Source organism: Rhinolophus hipposideros (genome assembly GCF_964194185.1).
Source record: "Rhinolophus hipposideros genome assembly, chromosome: 17".
NCBI lineage: Eukaryota > Metazoa > Chordata > Mammalia > Chiroptera > Rhinolophidae > Rhinolophus > Rhinolophus hipposideros.
This window is the reverse complement of record NC_138063.1, coordinates 33,526,159-33,551,876: the sequence shown is the minus strand read 5'-3', so window position 1 is coordinate 33,551,876 and position 25,718 is coordinate 33,526,159. Positions and strand designations below refer to the sequence as shown.

Here is a 25,718-nt window from a genome sequence, read left to right as displayed (position 1 = left end):
AGACAGTGTAAAGGTTTCAGAAGGATGTCAGGAAGTCAGGAAAGGTCTGGAAGGTATGTACCAGTTGGCAGGTCACTGGGGATCTTAGCAAATGAAACTTGAGTTAAGTGAGGGGAGCGGAAGCCAGATTCCAGGGAGTCGAAGTAAGAACAGGAAGTGAGGGTGGAGTTAGTGAGGACGGACCATTCTTTTCGAGAAAACTGGCTGGAAAGGAAGGGAGGCAGTTATTGGAAAGGGATACTGGCATGAAGGAGGCACGGCCTTTTTCTCTTTAACTTGTTAGAAACTCGAAAAATATGCCTGGGTATGTACACACACAGGTAGCCTGGAGGTCGAGTGCACGCGGACTCCTGGGCCCAGTGCTCTTTTCATTTAAGAAGACAGAAAGAACACACATCTTCCCATTGCTCTCTGCCTTCACCATACCATTGGTGGCCATGTAAAACTAGAAAAGTGATCAATGGTAGCTTGTTATCTAACAGCTAAGGCAAAGATAGAATACACTCAATAGAATAAATGACTGGAAAGCTTTATGTTTCTAAGTGAAGGTGATCAACTATGTCAAAACCTAACTCCAATCTGTGGTCAAAATCAAATCCATCACTGAATGGGACTATTTTCTTTATTTTTAGAGTACTATCCAGAAAGCTTAACTTGACTGCCTGACTCCTGGAATAGGCATTTAACCTTCCTCTCCACTCCCTACAAGCAGTAACTCTGTTTAGCTGGGAGGGAACTGAGCACAGGATAAAGAACCAATAATTTGTGAAAAATGGAGAATAAGGTCTTTTTCCTAAATAGGCACATGTGAAAAATAATGCACATTTTAAAAATACAAAGCTCATTGTTGCATGGTTGGAAAAGAGGGTTGCATGCAGATGGTTAGAGCACAAAAATTCAAACATTATATACAACTGTAGTACTTTATGCACATTACCTATGAACCAATTTCTTTCTCCTGTGACATTAACATTTTTATGACACTTCCTAGGGATTAAAAGAATATAAGAAAAAAGACACACCCACTGTTTATGAAGCAGCATAGTGTGGGAATGGGGCTTTTTGGTATGATAATGTTTCTTGGAAAGTCTTTGTTTCTTGGAACTCCCCATTTGTCTTCTGTGGGAGAAAGGACACTTTCACCCTCTTCACTAATTGGTCTAAAGAAACAGCTTAAGAAAAGTAAATGGTACACTTACTATGACATATTCTTTGCTGAACTTTTTGGGGAAAAAAATCAATTTCATAGCAGTGGTTACCCAACTTTTAAATAAAAGGCAATGGAACTGAGATACCTGTCGACAAGGCACTTCCTTGTCCATAAATTTACCACCATATGCCTATGGGTGACATCTCCTGCCTCAAAGAATTGTGGGCAGTCACTAAAGAGATTTTGGCATACTTAGGTGGGGTAAGGATCATTTTCTTTCTATGGGACGATTCAGAAAAAATATAACACTATAGAGGAGTTTGATCTAATATTGAACTCACCTATCCTATGAGTTTTCTTCTCTAAAAAGCCAACTTCAGGCTCATGTCAGCAATCCAAAGAATGGCGTTTTGTAACCATGCTTCCTTGAACTTTGTAACTTTGCCTTCGCTGCATGCCCTCTGCCCTGTATTTTACATTTCTTCCCACATTCCCTCTCCCAGATAACAAAAATCATTACAGCCTTAAGAAATCTTATTTATAAAGAGGCTTTTATACAAAGAGTTCATAACCCTGTCATATACCCATCAGGGGTATTTTCAGCCAAACAGAAATTAAAGTTTTCTAATGACAAAATGGCAATAAATGAGCCTCTATTTGATTAATGGCGTAAGGGCAGATGTGATTTACAGTCAAAATCTTGATTATCAGATGCATACGTTTCTTGTTCCAGTTTTCTACATTGATGATAAGGACCTAAGACAGACCGGTGTCTGAAATGGCCTCCAATCTCCAAGCCTTAGGGGAGGGCGACGGGGGTAGGGGGGGGTCGGGGCCCACTCATTGGGAGGCAGAAGGGCAAGTGGCTCTGAAAAGAATACTTGTTTAAATTCTAGGGTGCTTCTATGGACTCAGAAGAAAGAATACGCCACTGGGGCAGAGAATAAAGACCTTTTCTGAGCAAGGCATATAACACATGACAGATATACTTAAATGGTATATAACCTTCCTATTTACATGATTTTATGCAAATGGTATCTGAAAGTGTAGCTTTTTTTTTTCAGCGTGCAGATCTGAAACAAGAGCTATCCCATAGAATATTATAATTACTTTAACAGTCTCTTCCTTGAGACTTTTAATGAACACAGGAGAAAAAGTTTCTTGGCCTAGAAGGTTTCGTTTAGAAACAAACAATCTACATGAAACTGAAGGCAATTAGTTTCAAAATTACCAAAACACAGTAATAATTTAGACCTTATTTCAATTAACAAGTGGGAACGCAGGTATACGGCTTGCTTAGAGGGTACTCCTCAAAAGTTGTAATTCCAATTAATTAAATGTCAAAAGCCTTAGGAGACCTCATTAATTAGTGGAATCCTGAATGAAGTCTTTTGTAGAGCAATTATTTTGAAAAGTAAATAATCACTTCCAGATTAATATTTTCAGTACCAAAACTTGAATATTAACATGTCAGGTTTTTTTTTTTTTAGAAAACCTGTCCTTTAATACCTTTACTAATATTAATATTTGAAAGGAGTTAAAAGCCCCAAGACAAAATAAAAATTCGAAGTAGAATCAATTTTCATTGCCAGTTTCCTTAATTTATAAACAAACATTTTTATAACTTTTTTCCGTGTTCTTTTTTTTTTTTTTTTAACCTTGGGTAGTCACATGAGGCTTAGAATTATGTAGGGTGGACATTTCGAGGTTTGTGGCGTCTGATAGCACCGGGACCTCATCTAGCCATGCCTGAGGAACAGAATCAGCTCAGGCAATGTCTCAGCTTTATTATTTCTCTAGAGGTAAGCCTGGGAATTTCAGTTTCTGGACAGTCTTAGAACCACATGTAGCTTTTTCATAGGCACTCTAGTTCTTCAAAACCCCAATTCCCCCATCAAAGGGTTACATGTTATTGAGGTCCACAGGATGCAGAGCACTTCTGCGGCTCTTTTTTTGGTTTATGCTGATGACAAATTTGGCTCCACAGATAGGTAACTATAATACAACACCTAGCTTATCAAGAAGTAGATGAAAAGAATGTTTTGTTGTGTTTAAACCCCATTAGGTTTTGTAATATCTTAAGAGACCCAGTGAAATGAAACAATCACACGCATTTTTGGAATGTGGGGACAACTGGCCCCTGCCTGGGTGCCAGGGCCCTCTGACTGGTCTGGTTATGGAGGTAGATGTGCCCATCCCCATCAGCCTCCATGACTCTTTGGAGACACCTTATACCCTTAAGAAAGGACAGAGGAAAAAAAAACTTCCCCCAAATCATCTTCTATCTGACCCCAAATCAGAAACCATCCCCTATTTAATGACTGCTACTATTTATTGACTGCTTACCAAGTGCCAGGGAAAAGTGCCAAGTACTTTGTACAATACAGTAATGCAATGAAGAAGTTATTATCCCCACAGGAAATGATTCAGGGAGGATAAATATTTTGCCCAAGGTTTGAAGCTACTAAGCAATGGAGTGAGGATTCAAATCCACGTGTGGTTCTAGACGCCATGCTACATACCTCTCTACCCCACAGTATGGCAGATCACTTCTCTCTCTGCTTCTACTAGTTCAATTCCACTAAGAAGAGACGTGAAGACTCTCAGGGTGCCTGATACCTCCTTTCATTTTCTCATCAATTGATCTGCCTGTCGGAGGCAGATTCAGACACTCTGACTTACTTCTCTATAGCTCAGTCATTTTTTTCAAGCACCTACTGGGCTAGGTCCAGTCAATCTGCCATGAAATTTACCCTTTAATTCTTATTTTCCTCAAACACCAACAACACAGTATAGTCTGTTACAGGAACTTTATTTACGATGAACCTTCAGCCTTATGGCAATGAATATAGTCCACCAACCCATCTTACACCTCAATTCCTACACCCTGTTTCTCTCCTAGACCGTGGGGGCATCTCTGTCTATCACAGAGGTTAACAAATTCTTCATCAATATTGCAGTAAACCTTGGTTTAAACCGGTGGTACACAACCTGGAGCTCCCTCCTTTTATGATTTTCCTTTCATGAGTCTCAGGAATTGCCATAATGTCGACACTAACCAAGAGTGAATGCACTTTTTTCTATTACTGAAGAAGACGAAGGATATGAATCTCTGGGTTCTGAGGTCCCCAGTTGGATACTGCTGCATGAAGGGTTTTAGAAGAGCTGTGATCCTGTAGTTTTGACAATAACTTGTAATTCACTGCATAGACCAGAACAATTTGTAAGTCAAACATTCTATTTATAGAATGTCACGCAATATAAAGTCTTCCCATCATTGCTCTCCAAAACGGCATCTTCTAAAGAAGGGGAGAAAAAAAAAGGACTGCTTTGGAAGACTGTCATGTATAGAGTGTATCTGGGTAAATATTTTAGACCTAATTCCCAATACCCAGAAAACTGAGCTTATATGGATAGAGACCCACAGTGTTATGAAATAGAGGATGTGCTTAGAATATAGGAAACAATAAGGACAATCCACATAAGAGGGACTGTCAGCTCATTCTGATTGAAGGGCACTTTCCACAATTTAAAAAAGTGAAAATGTCACCATTCAGTGAGCTGGGCATGCTCCCTCAGACTGGGCTCATCTGAAACAATTCTGAAGGATACAAGTGGCTGCTTCCCTTCTGTGTCTGGACCCAGGAATTGTTTACTTTTCCCCAGGACATTCCCGTTAGGAAGGGAATAGTCTCTCATGTTTTGGAGAGGTAAGTGGCATTTTTTTTTTTTTTTTTTGGTAAACCTTATTAAACAATCTTTACAAAAGACACATGAGGACTACAGTATAATTCTATATAGCCACATCAAGTACAAAATATATTAAGAGGGCTAAACCTCTGAGGATTTTCTGTTTGGCCCCACAACATAGTTTTGCACTAAGATACGGGTAGGAAAGCGCTGACAAGCACAACCCAGGTGACGCCAGAACTGCAGCACAACGCAGAAGGAAGCACAACAAGCATTAGCATTGAAGGGGAAAGATTTCTTCTCACTTTTACAGACAGAAACAAAGACCATCAACATTTGCTGGAGAGAAAGAGCAAAAATATATGCTGTAACTCAGGACACCGAAGCAAGAAGAGAAGAACAGAATCAGAAGAAAATGAACAGGGTGGTAGATGAGGGCAGAGGGGATCCAACATATGGTGATGGAAGGAGAACCGACTCTGGGTGGTGAGCACACAATGTGATATATAGATGATGTAATACAGAATTGTACACCTGAAACCTGAATAACTTTACTAACCATTGTTATCCCAATAAACTTTAATAATAATAAAAAAGAAAATGAACAGATTGACATACACTGCAGTGGATCCATTGTACCTCTAGTTCTTGACTGGGTCATAGGAGGTCTGACAATTAAGTTCATGAACTCATCCTAGAAAAAGTGCTACGCACCTCATTGCTGAGTATCACTATGGTCCCTTCGAAGTACTCCCCTGGGGAAGCTATGCACTGATGCCAGCGCCTAGTTCACCCTTCAAAGCAATTGGAACTCTTTCTGGAACGGCCATCAGAGCTGTTGTCATATTACCCTTGATGTCCTGAATGTCATCCAAATGTCTTCCTTTCAATATTTCCTTTATCTTCGGGTAAAGAAAGAAGTCATTGGGAGCCAAACCAGGTGGGTAGGGAGGGTGTTCCAATACAGTTATTTGTTTACTGGCTAAAAACTCCCTCACAGACAGTGCCGTGTGAATTGGTACATTGTCGTGATGCAAGAGCCATGAGTTGGTGAAAAGTTCAGGTCGTCTAACCTTTTCATGCAGCCTTTTCAGCACTTCCAAATAGTAAACTTGGTTAACCGTTTGTCCAGTTGGTACAAATTCATAATGAATAATCCCTCTGATATCAAAAAAGGTTAGCTACATCATTGTAAGTTTGCGAACTTAATTGTCCGACCTCATAGAGTGCAGCAAAACAGACTTTATGAGCCACTAATTACCAGCTCTGCTTCCCTTACTGTGAAAGACATGCTTTCTTTGACTCTGCTCCATTGTTTCAGCACTTTCTATTCCTAAAGAACTGGTGGGGGTTGTCACCTTCCCAGATACTATCTCACTTGAAAGTGGCCTCACTTGAAAGTTTAATATCATCTTTAATTATTGGGCAGAATAGCTGTTAGACACATGACACGTCTCTCTCCCAGAACTAACTCCACTGTAACTATCCAAAGAACTTTTATTTAATTCTGTAGAAGCATTTGAATTGATGCCCCATTAAAGTTCCCTTTTGAAAATTACAAGCTGAAGCCACATTTAACAATTATGACGTCCTTTGGATCCCACACACATCCTAAAGATGGAAAATTCATTTCATGGACAGAGAACCAATAAAAAATATGACTTCATTTCAAATGCCTAATTTCTTAAAGTAAATTAAATGATTTCAGGTGTTTAAAAAAAACCTTTATGATTATAGCTTTCTATAAACACTGGACGTGCTCTGTTAAGATGCTCTTATGTCACAAGAAATGACATCTCAGACTGGAGACCAAAACCTTTCTTCTCCTGTAAGATTTGCTTTTAGTTTTAGAACTAATATCTTTCTTTTAGTACCAAGGTCAAAATAGGTTCTCAATATTTATGTTCTTACTCATCTGATGAGTCACAGAAAAAACAAGTGCTGGTTTCCTACCTCTACACTTGGTTACACAAACGACTCTGGGTGTGATCATGATGGATGAGTCAATCAATCAATCAGTCAACAAACAAGAGTCCCCACTATGTTCCAGGCAGGACCAAAGTTCTATAGGAACAGCTCATGTGGTCCCACTCCTATTGAAGATCAGGGCTTCAAGGTTCAAGTAACATCAAATACATAGATGAGTTGAGACATACCTAAAAATTGCCTACAGTACTTGCCAGGAAGTGTCCCCTTATTTTTTACCTGTTTTTTTTGGTGAACATCTTCTGACATGAATAAAAGGACCAAGGACTCTAACCCCATCAAGATTTCCCCCAAATATTCCACGACCCCTACTGGATATAGGGATCTCTGGGCTTGTGCCTTAAGTCACTGGGAGATCCTGCAAGGAGCAGGGGAAAGTCCAGATCTGAAGTTTCTGGGGAGTTCTTACGTCCTGGAATAGTCGGAGATGGGTCCTTTCTCAGGAAGCTTTGCAGCAATGAGGGCTATGCATGGACAGCTAAACATGACACCTGGCACAAAGTGCTACCCGACATTCAGGGCTGTCCGTGACCTGGCTCTAGCCTCTCAGCCACCAGTGCCCTTCATACATCCTATTCAACCCTATTCCACTGGCCCAACAAAACTTCCTGTTTGTCCTCACCTGTCCTAGTTTCCACACTTTTGCTCACGCTACTCTGGAATGCTTTTCTTTCTCATCTCTCTGATTTCATGCATACTCTCTCCTCTCATTTAAAATGTCAAAATGTCCATGAAGGCTTCTCTCATTCATTACCTAACTACAAATTTCTTTCTCCTCTGAATTCCCACACACATTCTCTATGTCCACTACTGCTCTCTTCTATTCTTTATCATATGTTAACTTGTATGATAGCCACCTCTTTCCATCTGCTACCTTCCCTATAAAACTGAAAAATACTAGAATCCAGATCTTATCGATGGTCACATTTCTAGCATCCCACCCTCTAATTCCATGGTTTTGAAACTGGGTTCTTCCAGAGAGGTGTCCTGAGACCACCTGGTTGGGGGCAGAGAAGGAACAGGGGTACATGGAGACTCCGTCCTCCCAAGCTGTGCTTTAGTCAGATGGGTTTTTATTTTAATTCTTCTATTTATTGTGATTAATATGCTTTTATTTCTTAAAGGATTCTGCCAGAAATAATAAAAAAAAAGAAAACCACAGCAACAGATACTGTCAAATAAATAAATGAACAGAAGTACACCCAATACTGCTAGGGCTTTCTCTCTTCAGATATAATGAAATCCAATGACCAGAAATGAACAGCAAAGGTTCAGAGTGCCTGTCAATCAAAGACCATGGTCAAAACAGAGGGCCCTGTCTCTTCTCCTGTGTTGACTTTTTTACATTAAAATTTGATAGAAGCCCTCTCAAGCGTTGAATGAATTATGTTTAAGGGATTAAACAGAACCACCCTGTCAGCTGGTTATGCTCAGGTGTGTGTGTGTGTGTGTGTGTGCACACCAACAACTATGCTTTGATCTCAGTGTAACTTCAGGGATTTAGGAAAGAGTTACAAATGATGCTGATGTCGCTTGATGCCTCCTCCCCCCAAATAAATCTACTCCTCCTTCAGTTTCCCCATCGCTGTAATAGCACTAATATCCACTCTGTTGCTCAGGCTAAAACTCTTGATTTCTCTTTTTCCCTCACTACCCATAGGCAATTTATCAGTAAATACTGTCAGGTCTACCTCTAAAACATGTTCCACAGCAGCTCATTTCCCCCTGCCAACCACTGCTACCAACCCCTGGGGCTCAGGGGGCTATCATTTCATACCTCTGGTAGTGTGACTGCTTCTTTTCTAGTCTCCAGGCTTCAGCTCTCTCCTCCCTATTATCTGTTGTCTAGGCAGCAGCAAAGGTCACGTTCAAACCTCTCCTATTAAAAACTCTCAGTTTCTCATCAAACATAGAGTAACACTCTAATCCCTAACTGGTAAAAATAATCTAGCAAGCATTTATATTTCACTCCAATTAAGCAAATTTGCTCATTTTGATAATCTTCCATTGGGGGAAGTTATCCTTTTTTTAGGAAAGAAAAGAAATGCGTGGATGACTGAGCAGAGGAGACAGAATGACCCACGTATCATTCAAAAATGGAAATGACTTACAGCTTCCGATTTGGGAGGCACTGGAGGTGGAGGTAGGGCAATCTCTGAAGACTTCATCGCTGCTCCCAGAGTGCCAGAGACAGGAAGTGGAGAAGTTGCACATTTGGACCGGACAGAACCTCTAAACTGATCACATCTGCTCTTCTCACTCAGGGAGCGAGTGAGGGGCTGATGGCTGGGATTGCTTTCCTCCAGCCACAGCTCTTCATAAGGAAGTTCCGACTTCCCTGGGATGCCCGCTGACTCTTCATTCGATTCCGGGAAAAGGTAGTCACTCCCACTGTCCCCCGAGTCCTGATGGGGCAGGATGTCATGAGGAAAGGGGGCCCACTCTCCCCCTAGGTCCCTGCAGCCATGGAGGTTCACCTCGCTGTTGCCATGGAGGTTGTTACCGTACACACAGACCGAGAGCCGGTGGAAAGACTGGGTGAGCTCATCGCGAGCATAGCTAAGGGAATTGGGCACGTGGTTGTGGCCGGAGCACCGGCCCTTTTTGGGGCTCTTACAGTCCTCATTCCAGTCGGTTTTCACATCCCGGACAGCCCGGGAATACTCATCGATGTCAAACTGCTCTTGGCAGATACCCAGCCAGTGATGAACCAAGGTTTCGGGCCATACCTCCCCCTTCACCAGGTGTTCTGGGAGGCTGAACTTGGGGACAGTCAAGTGCAAAGGGAAGTGCATGGGGAGGATCTTGTTATTCCGCAGGACGCAGCAAACCACCACCGTCTTGGTCTGGATGTTCACAAACTTGTAGCGGTGCCCCTCGCGGATGAAGTGGAGGTCGTAGGGGTTCCTGGGTGGGGGGCTGGGCACGGTCACATTCACAGGAAGCCTGGTTTTCTCCACGATGTTTCGGATGGTGTGTTCACCCTCCTGCATCTGCAGTTCCAGGGGACTTCGAGTGCTAAATCTGCCCTTGCACTGGAAGGGAAGGCTAATGCTTTCATTGGTCCGGTGATTCATGCAAATGAGACATGGCATTTTGCCTTTCCCCAGCTTGCTGATCGAATTGAGCTTTCCAATCTTTTTGAAGATTGTGTTGAGTCGAGACTTCTCCTTGAAAGTCTTTGCGTAAAGGATTTCTGCCTGCCCCATTAGAGTGAGTTCATCCCCAGTGCACAGGGTGATGTTGTAAACTTCGGTGTCTTCATTGCACTCACCCGAAGCAACCTACGATAGGATGAATCAAATTTTAGGTCAGTTTCCTTTAGTCTCTTCACACAAAGAAGTAGAGAACTTGCTAGTAAGACGCACATGTGCCCGCGCGCGCGCACTCACACACACACACACACACACACACACACACACACACACACACACACACACACACACACAGGATATAATGTGGTTTTGTTTAATGTTAAATTTAGCCACTCCATTCTAAAAATAATATTTATGTGGCTAACAATAACAAATGACATCAGTTTAGACTTTAAAAAATATACTTTGTTCTGAAGAGAAAAGAAATTAGTAAAAATTTGGGAAATAGGAAAAACACAAAGAAAAAATAACACCATGAGCCTAATTCAAAGATAGCTATAGTTAATGGTTTGATAAATATTCTGCCAGTTTCTATTCCTATGTAGAGTAGATTATCATATGGATAATTATTTTGGAACATTAATATTATTGTAACTTTTTCAGTTATAAAAATTGCTTTCATGAACACTACTGTAGAAAAAAAATTTTTTTTTAACTATTAAAATTTTACCAAATTGTCTAAAATTGGAATTGGGAAGGAGGATTTAAATATGTTTCATTTCTCCCTCTTCTTCTATTTTATTAGACAATTATTCATGTTTATTGGAAGAAATGTTAGAAAATACAGATATAAAAATGAACAAATTCTATACATCTTACCACTAAAGATAATCTAACAATCTAATACAAATAAAAGAAAAAAATGAGATGTATCAATTTATCTCAGAGGCATAAATACATATACATGCACACACACTTTGTTACTGAGTTTGTCACTATAATGTATTCCTTTCCCCATGTATATGTATACACCATCAATTGTAATATTGACCTAATGTACGTCATCATACATGGATATGACTTAATTTATTTGACCAGTTCCTTATTGCTAGACAGATGGGTTTTCCCAATGTGTAACAATTATAAATAGTACCACAATGAATATTTTTACAGTTCAATTATTTCCTTAGGATAAAGGCTCAGCAGTAGAAGTGCACAAAGCTATGGATATATTTGAAAGGTCTAATGTTATTGCCCATTATGCTTCACCAATGGTATTCTTATTAATACTTCTTCCACTTTATGAAATTGTCTTCTCCCCTTACTCATGCTGAATAAATTTAATGTTTACTAATATTAAAGGCAAAGCACACATCCTGTATTTATTCATTTTTTATGTTGAATATTTTGGATATTAATATGGTAAATATTTTTTGGTATTTATATATCTAGCCATTTAGATCTGTTCCTTTGTGAATTTTCTATTTGTGTCCACTCATTTTTCTATTGAAATGGTTATCTTATTACTTTTTATGTAATATAAATATCATTTATGCTATGCGTTTTTCAATTTGTTGCTTGAATTTCAATTTTATAGCTTCTTAAAGTACTGAAGTTTTTTCTTCTACTGTGCTTCCCTGAGAATAAGACCTAGCTGGACCATCAGCTCTAATGCATCTTTTGGAGCAAAAATTAATATAAGACCCGGTATTATATGATATTATACCTGGTATTATATTATATTATATTATTTTATACTATTTTATATTATTTTATATTATACGTGGTATTACCCTATCCGATCCAATCCTAATCCTAATCCTAATCCTAATCCTATCCTATCCTACTGGGTCTTATATTAAAATAAGACCGGGTCTTATATTAAAATAAGACCGGGTCTTACATTAATTTTTGCTCCAAAAGACGCATTTGAGCTGATGGTCCAGCTAGGTCTTATTTTCGGGGAAACACAGTATGTAGCAAATATTTTCAAATTTTTTCTTTGTAATTTTACTCTTGAATATTATGCATCTATTAGTTGAGATGCTGTAGATCAGTGATTCTGTACAACTGAAAACATTTGACAATGTCTGGAGATATTTTGGATTGCCATGACTGGAAGGGCTACTTATTGCTAGTGGGAAGAGTCAGGGGATTTTGTTAAACATGCTATAATGAACCAGACAACCCCACAACAAAAAATTATCCAGTCCAAATTTTAATAGTGCTGAGGTTGAGAAATAGTGATATAAATAACCAGTATTTTCTTCTAGTATTTTGATAGTTTTATTTATTAACCACTTAACTTATTCAACCAAAATTTCTTTGGTGGGTTATTTAAGGTAGGGATGTAAGTTTATATTTTTTTAACAGTTAATTGAGTGTTCAGTACACTTCCCGAATAACCATCCCCTTCATCATTGATTTGAAGTGCCACTTTTATCATATACTAAATTTATAAAACACATACACTTAAATGTATACATATATTGATATCTATTTGAGGGCAATTTTATCCTAATGGTCTTTCTGCCTATTTTCCCATCATAACTATACTGTTTTAGTTTACATAGCTTTAACTTACATTTTTGGATCTGATAACAAAAGCCCTCACTTGTGGTTCTTCTCACTCAAAAAGTTTTTGGGTGGCAAGAGATAAGAGAAGCAAAGTCACTAAGAGAAAATATATGCCATATATACCACAGGTAAAGCAGCTTTTTAAAAATGACCAAAAATCCATGTGCCCATTGGGGCACATACATCTTCAAGGGTAAATGTTTTCAGATTCCTTCAATAGATGATTGGATAAAGATGTGGTATATATACACAATGGAATACTATTCTGCCATAAAATGAAATACTGCCATTTGTGACAACGTGGATCGATCTTGAAATTATTATGCTAAGTGAAATAAGTCAGACAAAGTCAAGAACCATATGACTTCACTGATATGTGGAATATAAAACTGAAAGCAACAAAGAACAAGACAAATAAAGAAACAAAAACTCATAGACTCAGACAATAGTTTAGTGGTAACTAGAGGGTAAGGTGGTAGATGAGGGTAAAAGGGATCAAAATATGGTAATGGAAGGAGAACTGACTCTGGGTGGTGAATACACAATGTGATGTATAGATGATGCATTACAGAATTGTACACTTGAAATCTATGCAAGTTTACTAACCATTGTCACCCCAATAAATTTTAATTAAAAAAAAATGACCAAAAATCCTCCAGGAAAACAGGCAAAGTCATGAAAAACCAATTCATTAAAAGATGCACAATAGACTTCAAATGTAGGAAAACTTATGTTCAATTTCTCTCAGAATAAGAGACATATAAATTGAAATTATACTGTGATATCATTTCTCACCAAGAACATTCATAAACATTCAAAAGCTCAACACTGTGCTCATTTGGTAAGGCTATGGGCAAGGAGGCACTGTTGTTCATAGCTGGTGGAAATGAAAAATGGTACAAGAATCTGTGGCAGGTAATTTGGCAACATCTAACTGAACTATTCACGCATGCCTTTAAGCCTCCACCCAGCAATCCTACTTTGAGGAATTTACCCTAAAGATATTCCTTCAACGGTTTGAAAATACACATGGACAAGGTTATTCATTGTAGCATTATTTGTATTTGCAAAATGCTGAAAGTGATTTAAATGTCCAATCATAGAAGACTGATTAAATAAACTATGGTACACACCCAAAATGGTACTACGCAAAAAACAATGAGAATGATGAGTTTGATAAATTTATATGAAATAACTTCCAGGATTTATTGGTAAGGAAAAAAAAAAAAGCAAAATGCATAAAAGTTTATACAGAACTAGTTTTTTGTCTAGGACAGTAGGAAAAAAAAACCCTATGTATATACTTTCTGCTTATGTTTATCAAAAAAAGGAACATGAGAAAAATAAGCTAGAAAACAACGAAAGTGGTTACTTATAGGAGGTAGGGGAAGGAAGAACCTGGTGGAAGGGACATGGGAGGGAGTGATACTGCTGTGAGTATGCTTTGCCATAGAGTTTTGACTTTCAGGAAGTATGCCGATGTTCTACATATTCAAAAAATAAAATTACGTCAGTAAGAATTAAAAAAACAACACAAAAAACCTGAAAGCTGAATGCAAATGAAAACAGATGAATCCAATCATATTTCAAATGGATAAATTAAACACATTGAGACAGAGAAATAATCTAAGTAACTGTAACACTTTTTAAAATTTATATGTTGACTATAGGGAAGAAAAGCCCAACAAATACTGTGTTCTTTTTAGATCTGTTTTGCACAGGGGTATGGGTACAGAGATTCTGAAACAACTTCATGTGTATTGTAGGAATGAACAAATGAGTAAATGTGTTGATATTTTGGGAGCCAGTGTGGAAGGGGAGATAAAAATATGGCAATGGTGAAGGCAAGAAAGAACTCCATGGGATTGGGATTGATATTGGAGGTATCAATATTAACTCATAATTTAAAGAAACTATATATACACATGCACATATATTTCTTAGCATTGTTCTTTTCAAGGGACTAGAAGTAAAGACTCCCACTATCATCAAACATACCTGTGCCCAAACTATTTCCAATTAAAAGGAATCAGGGCTCTTTGGAGAAATGACTGCTTTCAACGCTAGGGAAAGAAAATGAGCTTGGAACATTTTGTGGTGCCAGAAAGTAAAGAAATTCTCATAAGATGATGGGGCATGTCAAAAGGACACAGAAGCCAGCATGAATCTGCCCCCACTGGCCAATACTGGGACTATTTCAGCATCACAATAAATAGACTGTAATAAATTATAATCTATTGAATAAAACAGGAATGTCTAAGTCCATATTATTAACAGATAAACGAAAAAAATAGAGGAAAAGCTGACAAAGGTAGAAAAGTGGTAATGTTGGAAACTCCTAATTTTGCAACTATTACAGTAAAGATTTGTCGATTGGACAAAAGAACCCTTTTAGATAGTCCACCAAAAGGAGGGTTTATTTAGGAAAAGAAAAAAGGGAAAAACAGAAAAACAAAACCACCACAGCAGTGTGAGAACTACATGTCTGGCTGGCCACCCACGTGCAAAAAGAGTCCCCTCTCCCAAGACGGCCCCAATATATATCCCCACCCCTCTGCAGGAAGTTAGAACCATAAAGTTTAACAGGAAGTCAGGACTAGAGAGTAATAGGAAGCCCAGCTCCATCCATACACATCCCAGTGTCCAGGTCAGTTTTCTTAAAGTGCTAGTTTGCTTTTATTAGGTTATATACTAGAATCATCAATGCATGCTAAAGTTGTAGGAGAAGTTTGATTAAGGAGTAGGTTATGTGCATGGTCTTAAAGTGTCTTCCCCCAGAATGTTTATTAATTGCAAGGGGAAAAAAAGCAACTATAGAGTAGATGAACTGGACATTTTGACCAAGTGATCACATTTAATAACGTCACCAAAGAGAAGCATACCCATGTCATGTGCCTCTGGATGGGACTGCCTGAGAAGTTCAGATGGAACATTCCATTTATCAGACAAAAGCAAATGGAGAAACATTCTACAAAATACCTGGTGTGTATTCTTGAAAAACATTCATGTGATGAAAGACAAAGAAAGGCTGAAGAACTGGTCAGAAGATTAAAGTGAAACAAAGAGAAATGAAAAGTAAGTGTAATACGTGATCCTGGAATGGATTCTGTACTGGAAGGAAAAAATGCCATGAAGTATGCTATTGGGACAATTGGCAAATTTGGAATGTAGATTGTAACTAAAAATAATTGCATGACTATTAGCTTTCCAGAATGTACTGTGTCGATATAAGAAAATATCCTTATTCTTAGGAAACATGCAATGATGTATTAAGGGTTAAAGGGCATATGCAATTCATTCTCGTATGATTCAGAAAAGTATAAATATTATATATATATAAATGTATACGTGGGAGTGGAGGATGATTACAAAATATGGCAAAATGTTGACACAATGGGATTTATAGATGATGTAATACAGAATTGTACACCTGAAATCTATGTAAATTTACTAACAATTGTCACCCCAATAAATTAAAAAAAAAAGTTTGTGAATCTGGCTAGACTGTTTGGGCGATCTTATATTATTCTTGCAACGATTCTTTAAGATTGAAATTATTTCAAAATAAACAGTTAAAAAAATGACAGTAGGAAAACTTTCCTACCTACCTATTTGCCTACCTATTTTTCCAGATCAACTTTAGAATCATTTTGGCCACAGTTCGCATCGGTATTGTTATTGGAAATACATCTGCAGTGTTTTTGGCAAGAAGTGGCCTCCTTATAATAGCATTTCTAAACAGGCACATGGTAATTCTCAACATTTATTCAGATGTTTTATTTTCCCTATTAGTTTCTGAGTTTGCCTACATTTTCAATCCCTGAACACTGCTGTTCATTTATAGTTGTTGAATGTGCTTTGTTGCTATTCTGTAAGTCCAATAATCTTAACTGCAATTGTTTCTTCCAGCTGATTCTCTTGGTATTCCTAGGTGATTATATCTGACACAATCAATGGAAGTTTTTAAATCAAATGGTGCTTCTGTATCCACTAAGATGGTCATAATTATTTTTAATCTTAATGTATTGATTTCATCCTATAATAAACAGATCCCCAAATATTAAAACAACCCTATATACCAGGAATAATCTCTATATTATCATGGTGCACTTAAAACTATATTGCATGATTCTCTTCGATAATAGATGAGCTATGATTTCTATATCTTACTCGCAGGTGAGATTAGTCTACAATTCTATTCTATTCTATTTATTAGGATTTAATATCAGGCTTACATTAGGCCTAAGATTGACTTTTTCTTTTATGTTAATAAAAAAGCATCTGGATAAAGTGACGAATAATGCTAACATTGCTTACTGACTAGTAATCATTAGTATGTGTTTAGAAAACTAGGAAGTAACAATCTTTGTAAATAATTTCTTATCCACTATTTTTGGTCATCTCTGTATAATTTTAACCTTTGGAACAAGCAAATTGTCAATTAACATTAGTGCTATAAAAAACAAACAGCTCTGTTGTCTCTATATTGAAGTAAATTTCTCTGTAGGAGGCATTATCAGTACGTAAATGGCAGCACAATATTGTTGTAATGGTAATTCAGGCTCCCAACGTTTAAAGTCCATTTTAGGTGACTCAGGTAATTTTTTTTTTTTTTAACAAGACCTCAACCTAACTATGCTTACTTTCAGACTCAATATTCACCTTGCCCTCATGTGGATCCTAGGCTTCTACATTGGAGTTAAGTTTAGAAATATAAATAAATAAATACAATTTAACTTTTTATTTGGAGTAATTTCAGATTTGTAGAAAAGTTGCAAAGGCAGTATAGAGAGTTCTTGTATACTCTTCACCTTGCTTCTCCTGTTAACATCTTATGTAACCATGGTACACTATCAAAAGTAAGAAATCAACATTTATACCATACTACTAGCTCAGGTACGAGCTTTATTTGGATTTCACTAATTTTTCCACTGATACCCTTTTTCTGTTCCAGGATCAAACCAGGATACCACATTGCATCTAGTCCTTTGATCTGTGAGTTTCTTTCCTTGTTTTTTCATGACCTTGACAGTTCTGAAGAATATAGATTAGATTGTTGTTGTTTTTTAAAGCTAATAAATAATGTATAAATGACAGTACTTGGCACATATGAGGGCTGACTTCCTTTTCCTATAGGACCTGCAGCTTCAAGGTTTCAGAGATTTTATTCTCATGACTTTGGTCACCAAGCGTTCATTTGCTGTTAATTCTAACTTTTGGTTTATCCCTAAGGCTTTTACCTTTAGCTAGCATCTAATTAAGTTTACAACAGTATAGATCAGAGGTCAGCACACTACTGGCCACTGTCCAAATCCAGACCACCACCTAACTCTGTAAAGAAAGGACACTGCTTTGCCCGTTCATTCTTGCAGAGTCTATGGTTGCTTTCACTCGATAATGACAGTGTCAAGTAGCTGCAACAGTGTCACAAATATTTATCCTTTGCCCCTTTACAGAAGAAGTTTGCTGACTCCTGGTATAGGTAAACGGAAAGAACTATGGCCTTTGGAAATTAATTGGCACAATACTAATTATGGTACAATATTATTAATGGTACGATACCAGTAACTAAAGTAGAAGCTGAGTTTGAATCTTGCCTTTATTGTTAGGTGACCTCACACGAAGTGTTTTACTTTGTTGAGCCTCAGTTTCCTCATCTATAAGCAGGGAATGCCACTATCCACTCTGCAGGCAAAATCAACATATGCAAACAACTTCCCACAGTGCTTGGCGCGTGATAGCTCTCACTATATAGGGACCATTATTATTATCACTTTTATTAACAATAAAAACATTTTAATTCTAACAATTCTGTCTCATATAGCCGTCCATATCTCTGTATTTTCATATTGGTTTCTATTTCTATCCATGACTCTTTTCAAGCCCAAATCACTACTTCTAAGCATGATCCTTTCTTCTGTACTATGAATTGCTCAAGTTTTTATTGAATGTGTTATCCCAGAATAAAACTTAATGTCAGAATAGGGCCTGAAATATTACAGTTATATCTCAGAGGAAGTGAACATACTGAAATGATTCAAAATAGACTGTTTTAGGATGGACAGGTCTCCAAAATGCTCAGCTGCACTGCTACACTTCCTTTTGACTGGAACTTTGTGAAAAACTTGGCAGTTCATCCATTTGGATCAGGATGGAGACAGCGATGTTGAGACAGGGTTCTCCTGAGATTTGAGAAACACACACACACATTCCCACTTGTACAACAAACCATTTGCAGTTACCATACAGGGAGCCAATAGTGCTTCTCAAAGATGAAGTTTATGTTTCTTTCTAGCTCTTTAAATTGATACTTACTCCATTTTTTCTTAACTTACCTTTAGAAACACACTCCTTCCTGAATGAATAAGTTATAGGTCTAGTGAGTACTTTATAATAAATGAACTGAAAGAGAATGTCCACACCGCATTTGAGACACAAATCAGACAATATGTGCACGGATGAAACAGATCAAAATTATCTTTACTGCTATAAATGGCACGCTCCGGGCACATTCAACAGTTTTGTCAACACTTTGGTGCATGTGTGTGCTTATGAAGGAAGTTATTCCTACTCCCATATATAAAAATGCCTAACACATGTGAGTATAATCTGTAATCTCCATGCTCCCAGTTCTGATGTCATCATTAATGTTAGCAATTAGCTCTGCACAAATGATGAGACTAACAGACCAACCAATCTTGTGGTCACTGTCAGTGACACAGATGAAGAATCTCATAAACAAACGTTCCTCCTTTGGTAGTTGAGCCAGTCTCCTCTGGTTTCTACAGATGTGATTTATTTGCATAATTTCTTTCCTTTTTTTAAATTTTTTTTTAATGGCAAAAGAAACAATGTGCTCTGTCTAAGTGCTCTGGTATGCGTGCCTGGTTAACATTTCCAGTTTCAATGTTTCCTGAGAGGAAGTAATTCAAATTGTGTTATCTAAACAACTCTAATAGGTCTAATCCAGGAAACTATCAGGGTTTTACTGTTCATAATACCATTTAGAATTAATACCCCATGGTCAAGCAACTTTTAAAAACACTGATGTAAAATTTCTTTCTCTCTCTCTCTCTCTCTCTCTGATGCTCTAGCAATAGGCAATCTGTTCTCTAAGAAGACTTGTTATAAAGATCAAACATGTAACAGGTTAAAATTTTAACTCCTGGGGGGAAAACTGGATTGATCTGATTGATATATACATTAAATGGACAATATTGGATTAATGTTAGATCATTTCTCCCCATACTTCAATTTTTATAATGTTTTCCTTTGGGAAAATGGCAGAAAAGGAGAAAGAAAGGGCATGAAGAGTTCAGATAAATGTCAATCCTGAGTGTCTTTTTATTTCAAAACAGGAAGTAGGGCAAGGATGACAAGTACAATGGCAATGATTTAATTTGTGATGGCACAGCAAAGGACTTGCCAACTGGTAGTTTTTCAGAGGAGGTCTTAAAACCTCAGATGACATACTCGTAAAAAGCATGGATCTGTCTTCAAACACTGAAATAATTAACCTCACAATTGTATCCAATTTATCATGCTGAATGAATCTTAAAAATAAATGACATCTGACTCAATGTAAGAAAAACATGCAATTTTTAAAGACTGGAAAGTAAAAATAAAAATGAGCTACCTCTAAATTCATTCACTCTCTATATTTAAAATTCATTTGTACACCAAGAAAATTCAGATTGCCCAGTAATTGATCGTTTCTGATCTCTCTGGAATACAGTCATGAGCCACATAGCGATGACATCTGGGTCAACAGTGGACTGCCTATATGACAGTAGATTATATTAAGATTATGTTAAGATTATAATAGAGCTGACAAATTTCTACCGCGGAGGGACACTGTAGCTGTCGTTTACTTCCTATGGCAATGCATGACTCACATGTTTGTGGTGATGTCGGCGTAACAAACCTGCTACACTGTCAGTTGCATAAAAGTACAGCACATACAATTATGTGCAATACATACGGTAATACGTGATAATAAACAACTGTTCCTCGTTTATGTATTTACTATACTACACTTTTTAATTATTATTTTAGAGTGTACTCTTTCTACTTATAAAAACAAGTTGCTGTAAAACAGTATGCCATGTTACACTGGCAGCAGTTTCAACAATCTTGTGTTTACCATGTCTCTTGGTTGCACCATTTCTCTTGTGCTTGGCTTAATCTCGTGTTGTTTTGTACAGTAACATGCTGCACAGGCTCGTAGCCTAGGAGCAATAAGCTGCACCATACAGCCTAGGTGTGTAGAGGGCTGTACCATCTAGGTTTATGTAAGTGCACTCGATGATGTTCGCACAATGACGAAATAGCCGAATGACCCATTTCTCGTAACGATACAAATACCCGTTGTTAAGCAGCCCATGACTGTATAGCCAGGAACAAGTGAGCTAAAAGCTTCAGAGCAGCCAAAAAAAAGGAAAAAAAGGGGGCTGTTGATGGTAGGGCTTGTAGAAAAACCTTTAAGGACCTTAACTCAGTGTACTTACGCCTAGCTAATCTCTATCTCACTTGGCTACTAGTTTCCAGCCCACAGTGTAATAGAAATGAAAATTGAAACTAGAATATAGAGTATTAAGGTAAGTATTCTAACAAACACAAGAAGCAAAAAAAAAAAAAAAATTAAATGAGACCATAAAACACCACATTTTCCGGGTTGTAGGGTCTCTCCATAGCAAGGCAAAAGTCATATACATCTCAGGAGATGAGAAAAAGTTTAAATTTTGTTCAAGTGCTTCTCCTTAAGATGGCAGAAAAGTGCAATGTATTTTAAAAAACTGAAAGAAAATGACGGTCATTTTTGGACAAGAGTTTTGTTAAAATTTACAGCTAACCCCCCAAAGCTGGCTATCCAGAATTGCTTGTGCTCTAAAAAACGCTCCAGAGACGCAGTAGAAAATGCCAGAGGAAATGATCCCTATCCTTTCGAAAACTCACAGGAAAAGACTGCCTCTTTGCATTATTATAATCCTAACCATGAAGAGATTCCTTTTCCGAATTGTCAAGGAAGAAACTAGGAGTGGTGTTTTAAACCAGGAATGATGGTTAACGATTAAACTACGTTCTTAAAACAAAAGAACAAAACCAAAAAACTCCCCAAAGAACACTAATGTTTCATTCAGCACCACTATTCTGTATGACTTTACAGGATGACCATGAGATGGCTGATGAATGCAGAAGAAAGGCTACTAGTAAGCTGTTTTTGTCTTTTTTTTTTTAATTTATTAGTTTCAGGTGTACAAGACAATGTTTTTTGTCTTTTAAAAGACAGACATGATCAGAAAGATGGCAGAGAGTACAATAATTATGACAAGAGCAGAATCACAAGCAGTTGAAAACCTCTCCATTGATCTATTTTTTCAAGGCCTCGTCCGTGTTTGTTCTGTTAAAATGAGTAAAGAAAGTAACATGACATATGTTGAATTTGGTAACCACTTTATATATGGAAATACAATACAGATTAACTAGTTGGCAGGAGGGGGAAGACCTTTAGTTCTTCAGCACTTTTTCATATGGCAACTTTAAATAGGGTAACTAATATGTTAAGATAAAAGGCGCATGGACACCTCAAATCTATGACTTGGGAAGGGGAACCCAGCTGAGTCTCAGTAACTCAGAAGTCTTGGGAAAAAAATGCAAAACTCAGCATCAAGTTGTGTGAATCATCTTAAACTTTAGAACTTTTGCTCATTTATTCAATGATACACATTTTAGCCACTTCAGTGTATCTTCAACACTTCTTCAAGCAACAATGCAAGAACCTAACTCAGGTTCTTGTTTCTCTATTAACACTGGTTAATATCTAAAAAATTCTGGGTTAATACTTTACAGCAGCGTTTTTGAAGGGGTTCATTTCGACACATGTTAATCTAACACAAAACTGCACTGATGCTGATAGAGAGAAAACATCAAGTTAACTGGTAGGATTTTCTTTTTTAAAACATTGGCATGATCCTCTGATATGAAGCAAGATGCAAAAATCTACACATATGACATTCATAACAGCTACCAAATCCTGTGCATCAGACCCTAGGCGTTTCAGAAATACAAAAACAGAAGGATTTGGCTAAGTAATAATTATTGAACGTGTTTATTTAGACTTTCAACATAAAAATAACTGTGCAAACTACAGTGTCAATATGAAACGACATTCTCATCACCATGTGAGCCTTATCTCAATTCCACAAATAGAACCCGAGGGCGCAGAAGGATGACTGGATTGAATTAAGAGACCTGGCTTTGCTGCTAAGTAGTTTTGTGGCTTCTTGTGAATCAATGAAGTCAGCTAACCTCTGTTTCTTAGTTTTCACAGTTGTTAAAAGAAAGAGGAGGAAGGACTACGCGACATGGAAGGGCCTTTCCAGACCGAAAAGTTGATGATGATACTCAATGTCTATAACCTTCCGACCTGCTGGGTTAATTATAATATTGTACATCATTGAGAAGCTCAGCGATCACTTAAGTTCTCTGAATGTCGTATGATTTTTTTTTTCTTCCTATGATAAAAAGACAACCCTGACATCCTTTGCCCCACACTACGGCAGCTCTGCGGCTAGACACGGACACCGCTGCCAGAAACAAGTGCCAAACCGAGTGAGTAATCAGGCGCTGATATGCAGGTGAAAGGACTGTCAGCTCAGCTCCTGCCCCAGACCACATGGTAATGGTGCTTAAGACGTCTGTGCAGGCTGAAGTGGTGACTATACTCCACATATGACTGAAGTCCCACAGGTCCTGAGTGGGGGAGCACTTTCCCCAGCTGAAACCATGCAAACTTGTTATTTTGCCTCTAGGGAAATATCTATGCTAGAACAGCTGAAAACTTGGATCTCACTATCTGGAACGAAAATAGCAACCTTATAGCAACCAGGTTCCCTCCAATTTGAGAGTAATAATTTTAATGCAAAAGCTTTTGGGCGACAGCAGCGAAGTCAAAATGCTTTTTGCCCCATTCAAAAGAGTGGCAAGTTACCCGATGCCAATTCGAAGGCTGCCCTTTCTTCCCTCTCTCTCCACAAATGTCACAGTAAAGACAGAACTTAAATTAAGACCTAATTTGTTAGTCATTATTTTGATGGCAGAAAATATGTGAGTGGGAAAATTTCTCATCATTACGGGGGCTGAGTTTGAAAGGCTGGAACACATTTTTAAAAAATGTACTAAGTACTGGTATAATTAAGTTTTCAAAAAAGTATTTGAAGCTGAAAAGCATATTTTAAAATGATATCAACAACAAACACATACGATGTACTGAGTTCTTACTATTAAGACACTGGGAATAAGGACTAAATAAAGAGTTAAGTGAAATAATCTGTGGCGGGAAAGTTTTTAAAGAATGTGACACTTAATTTAGTATGATTTTATGTTCTGAATCAGGTGTTGGCAAACTTTTTCTTACATGGCCATGCAGGAGTAATTTTAGGTTTGTCGGCAATATGGTTTCCATGGCAACTACTCAATTCTGCTACTATAAGGTGGAAGTAGCCACAGACAACACTAAATGCATGTGGGTGGCTGTGTTCCAATAAAACTTTATTGGCAAAACACATGACTTGTCCCTATACTTAGATACTTGCAAAGCACTTTATAGTACATTACTTCATTTAATTCTCATGACAAATCTTTGAGGTGGGTAGTGTCACCCCCATTTTGCAGATGAAGACGCCTGGGCTGGGGGGGGGGTCATGTGAATACAGAGCTTGAACTACACTACACAGTTGGATGTGCTTTTGCTAAAGAAAAAACAAAACAAAAAAAAAACAAAGACCAAAATCATAGCAGCTTGTGTAAAGAAAGTTGTATGCCTGAAAATTGTTAGTGTAGCTATTTTTCTTATTAAAAGATAGAGGAATGAGCCTTCGGCCGGGCTGGCCAACTCAGAAACTGGATATCTTTGGAAGTAACATAAGAATAGAGATGGTTGATGAAAAAAAACTAAAAGATATAATTAAGAAAGAAAATGTATTATAGTTAACAACAAATATGTAGGAAAGCAGGTAAATAAAAACCAAATTCTCACCATGGAAACCAAAAACTGGATGGATAAAGGAAAAAAATGTGAAAGAAGCAGGGAACTGTAGTTCTAAAAATATCAAATGCCATTAACTTGGAGGGATTGGAGGAAATGTACACAAATGATCAGTGAGAGGCGACCTGCCCACTTATTCTTTCATTTTCTTGGCCTCATTTCCCGTTTTCTGTTCCTACTACCTCAGCTGCTCACTCAAATGGGCATACTTAGAGTTGAAAAAACCTCTACTGTCATTTCCTATATTACTACCTAAAGTTCAATTTCAAGCATTTCACACTCTCCCACCACTCCAATTTGTACCTCACTTTCTTAAGCATATCGACTTCAGAGGTCCCTTCACTCCATGAGGATCTCCAATTTTCAGTGGGGGTACACTTCTTGTATTTCTTACCCAGTGAGGAGTCGAAGGCTTATTGCCATTTGTCACTCTAGAGCATATTTCATCTGCATCTTGGTTGATCTGTTACACTCACCTGTTAGAACCCCAACTCTGATTAAACTCAACCCTCTCTCTACTCCCTACCTGCATTCAGGCAGCTGACGATGGCTGGAATTAAAAATGTTGGTGCTGAGTGGTGTTACTTGAAATTTACCTGGACCCAGTTCTGGGACCATCCTACTATACTTCTTCCCTGGTTAACTTACTTTCCAACTCTCGGAGCTGATTATTACTTCGTTTCAAAACTACCAAAGGTTTCCATTTTGTTAAATTTAATGGTTTGTTCCCAGTTCTTATCTAATTCAATCACTAAGTAGCACTTGACACTGGTACCCATTCCTCTTTGAAACCCTTTATCATTTGGCTTCTGGGACATCTACACGCTCCGCCATCTTTCTCTGTCACTGCTACTCCTTTCAATCTCTTCTGGATCCCAGTGGTGGGGTGTTCCAGAGCTCAGGCCTCAGTCTCCTCTCTTCTTTCCCTTGTCTCTAGGTCAGAGTTTCTCAGTCTTATCACTATGGACATTTTGCGCCAGGTCATTTTTTGCTGTGTCCTGTGCAGTGTAGGCTGTTTAGCAGTATTCCTGTCTTCTTCCTACCAGATGTTAGTAGCAACCGCACACCAAATGCTCCAACCTGTGTCAATCAAAATTGTATCCAGACATTGTCAAATGTCCCCTGGGGGGAAAAAAGTCACCTGTGGTTGAGAACCACTGATGTAGTGAACTCC

General features: G+C 37.9%; 1 protein-coding gene across 3 annotated transcripts in view; it reads right to left on the bottom strand.

Annotated features, from left to right (window-relative positions):
* The window catches only part of GAREM1 (GRB2 associated regulator of MAPK1 subtype 1), a 188,142-nt gene that overhangs the window by 12,485 nt on the left and 149,939 nt on the right, over nucleotides 1–25,718 (bottom strand). For all 3 annotated transcript variants that reach the window (XM_081078636.1, XM_081078637.1, XM_081078638.1), the window contains one exon: nucleotides 8,938–10,110. In XM_081078636.1, coding sequence (XP_080934762.1) covers nucleotides 8,938–10,110 — 1,173 coding nt within the window. The remainder of the gene's footprint in view (nucleotides 1–8,937; nucleotides 10,111–25,718) is intronic.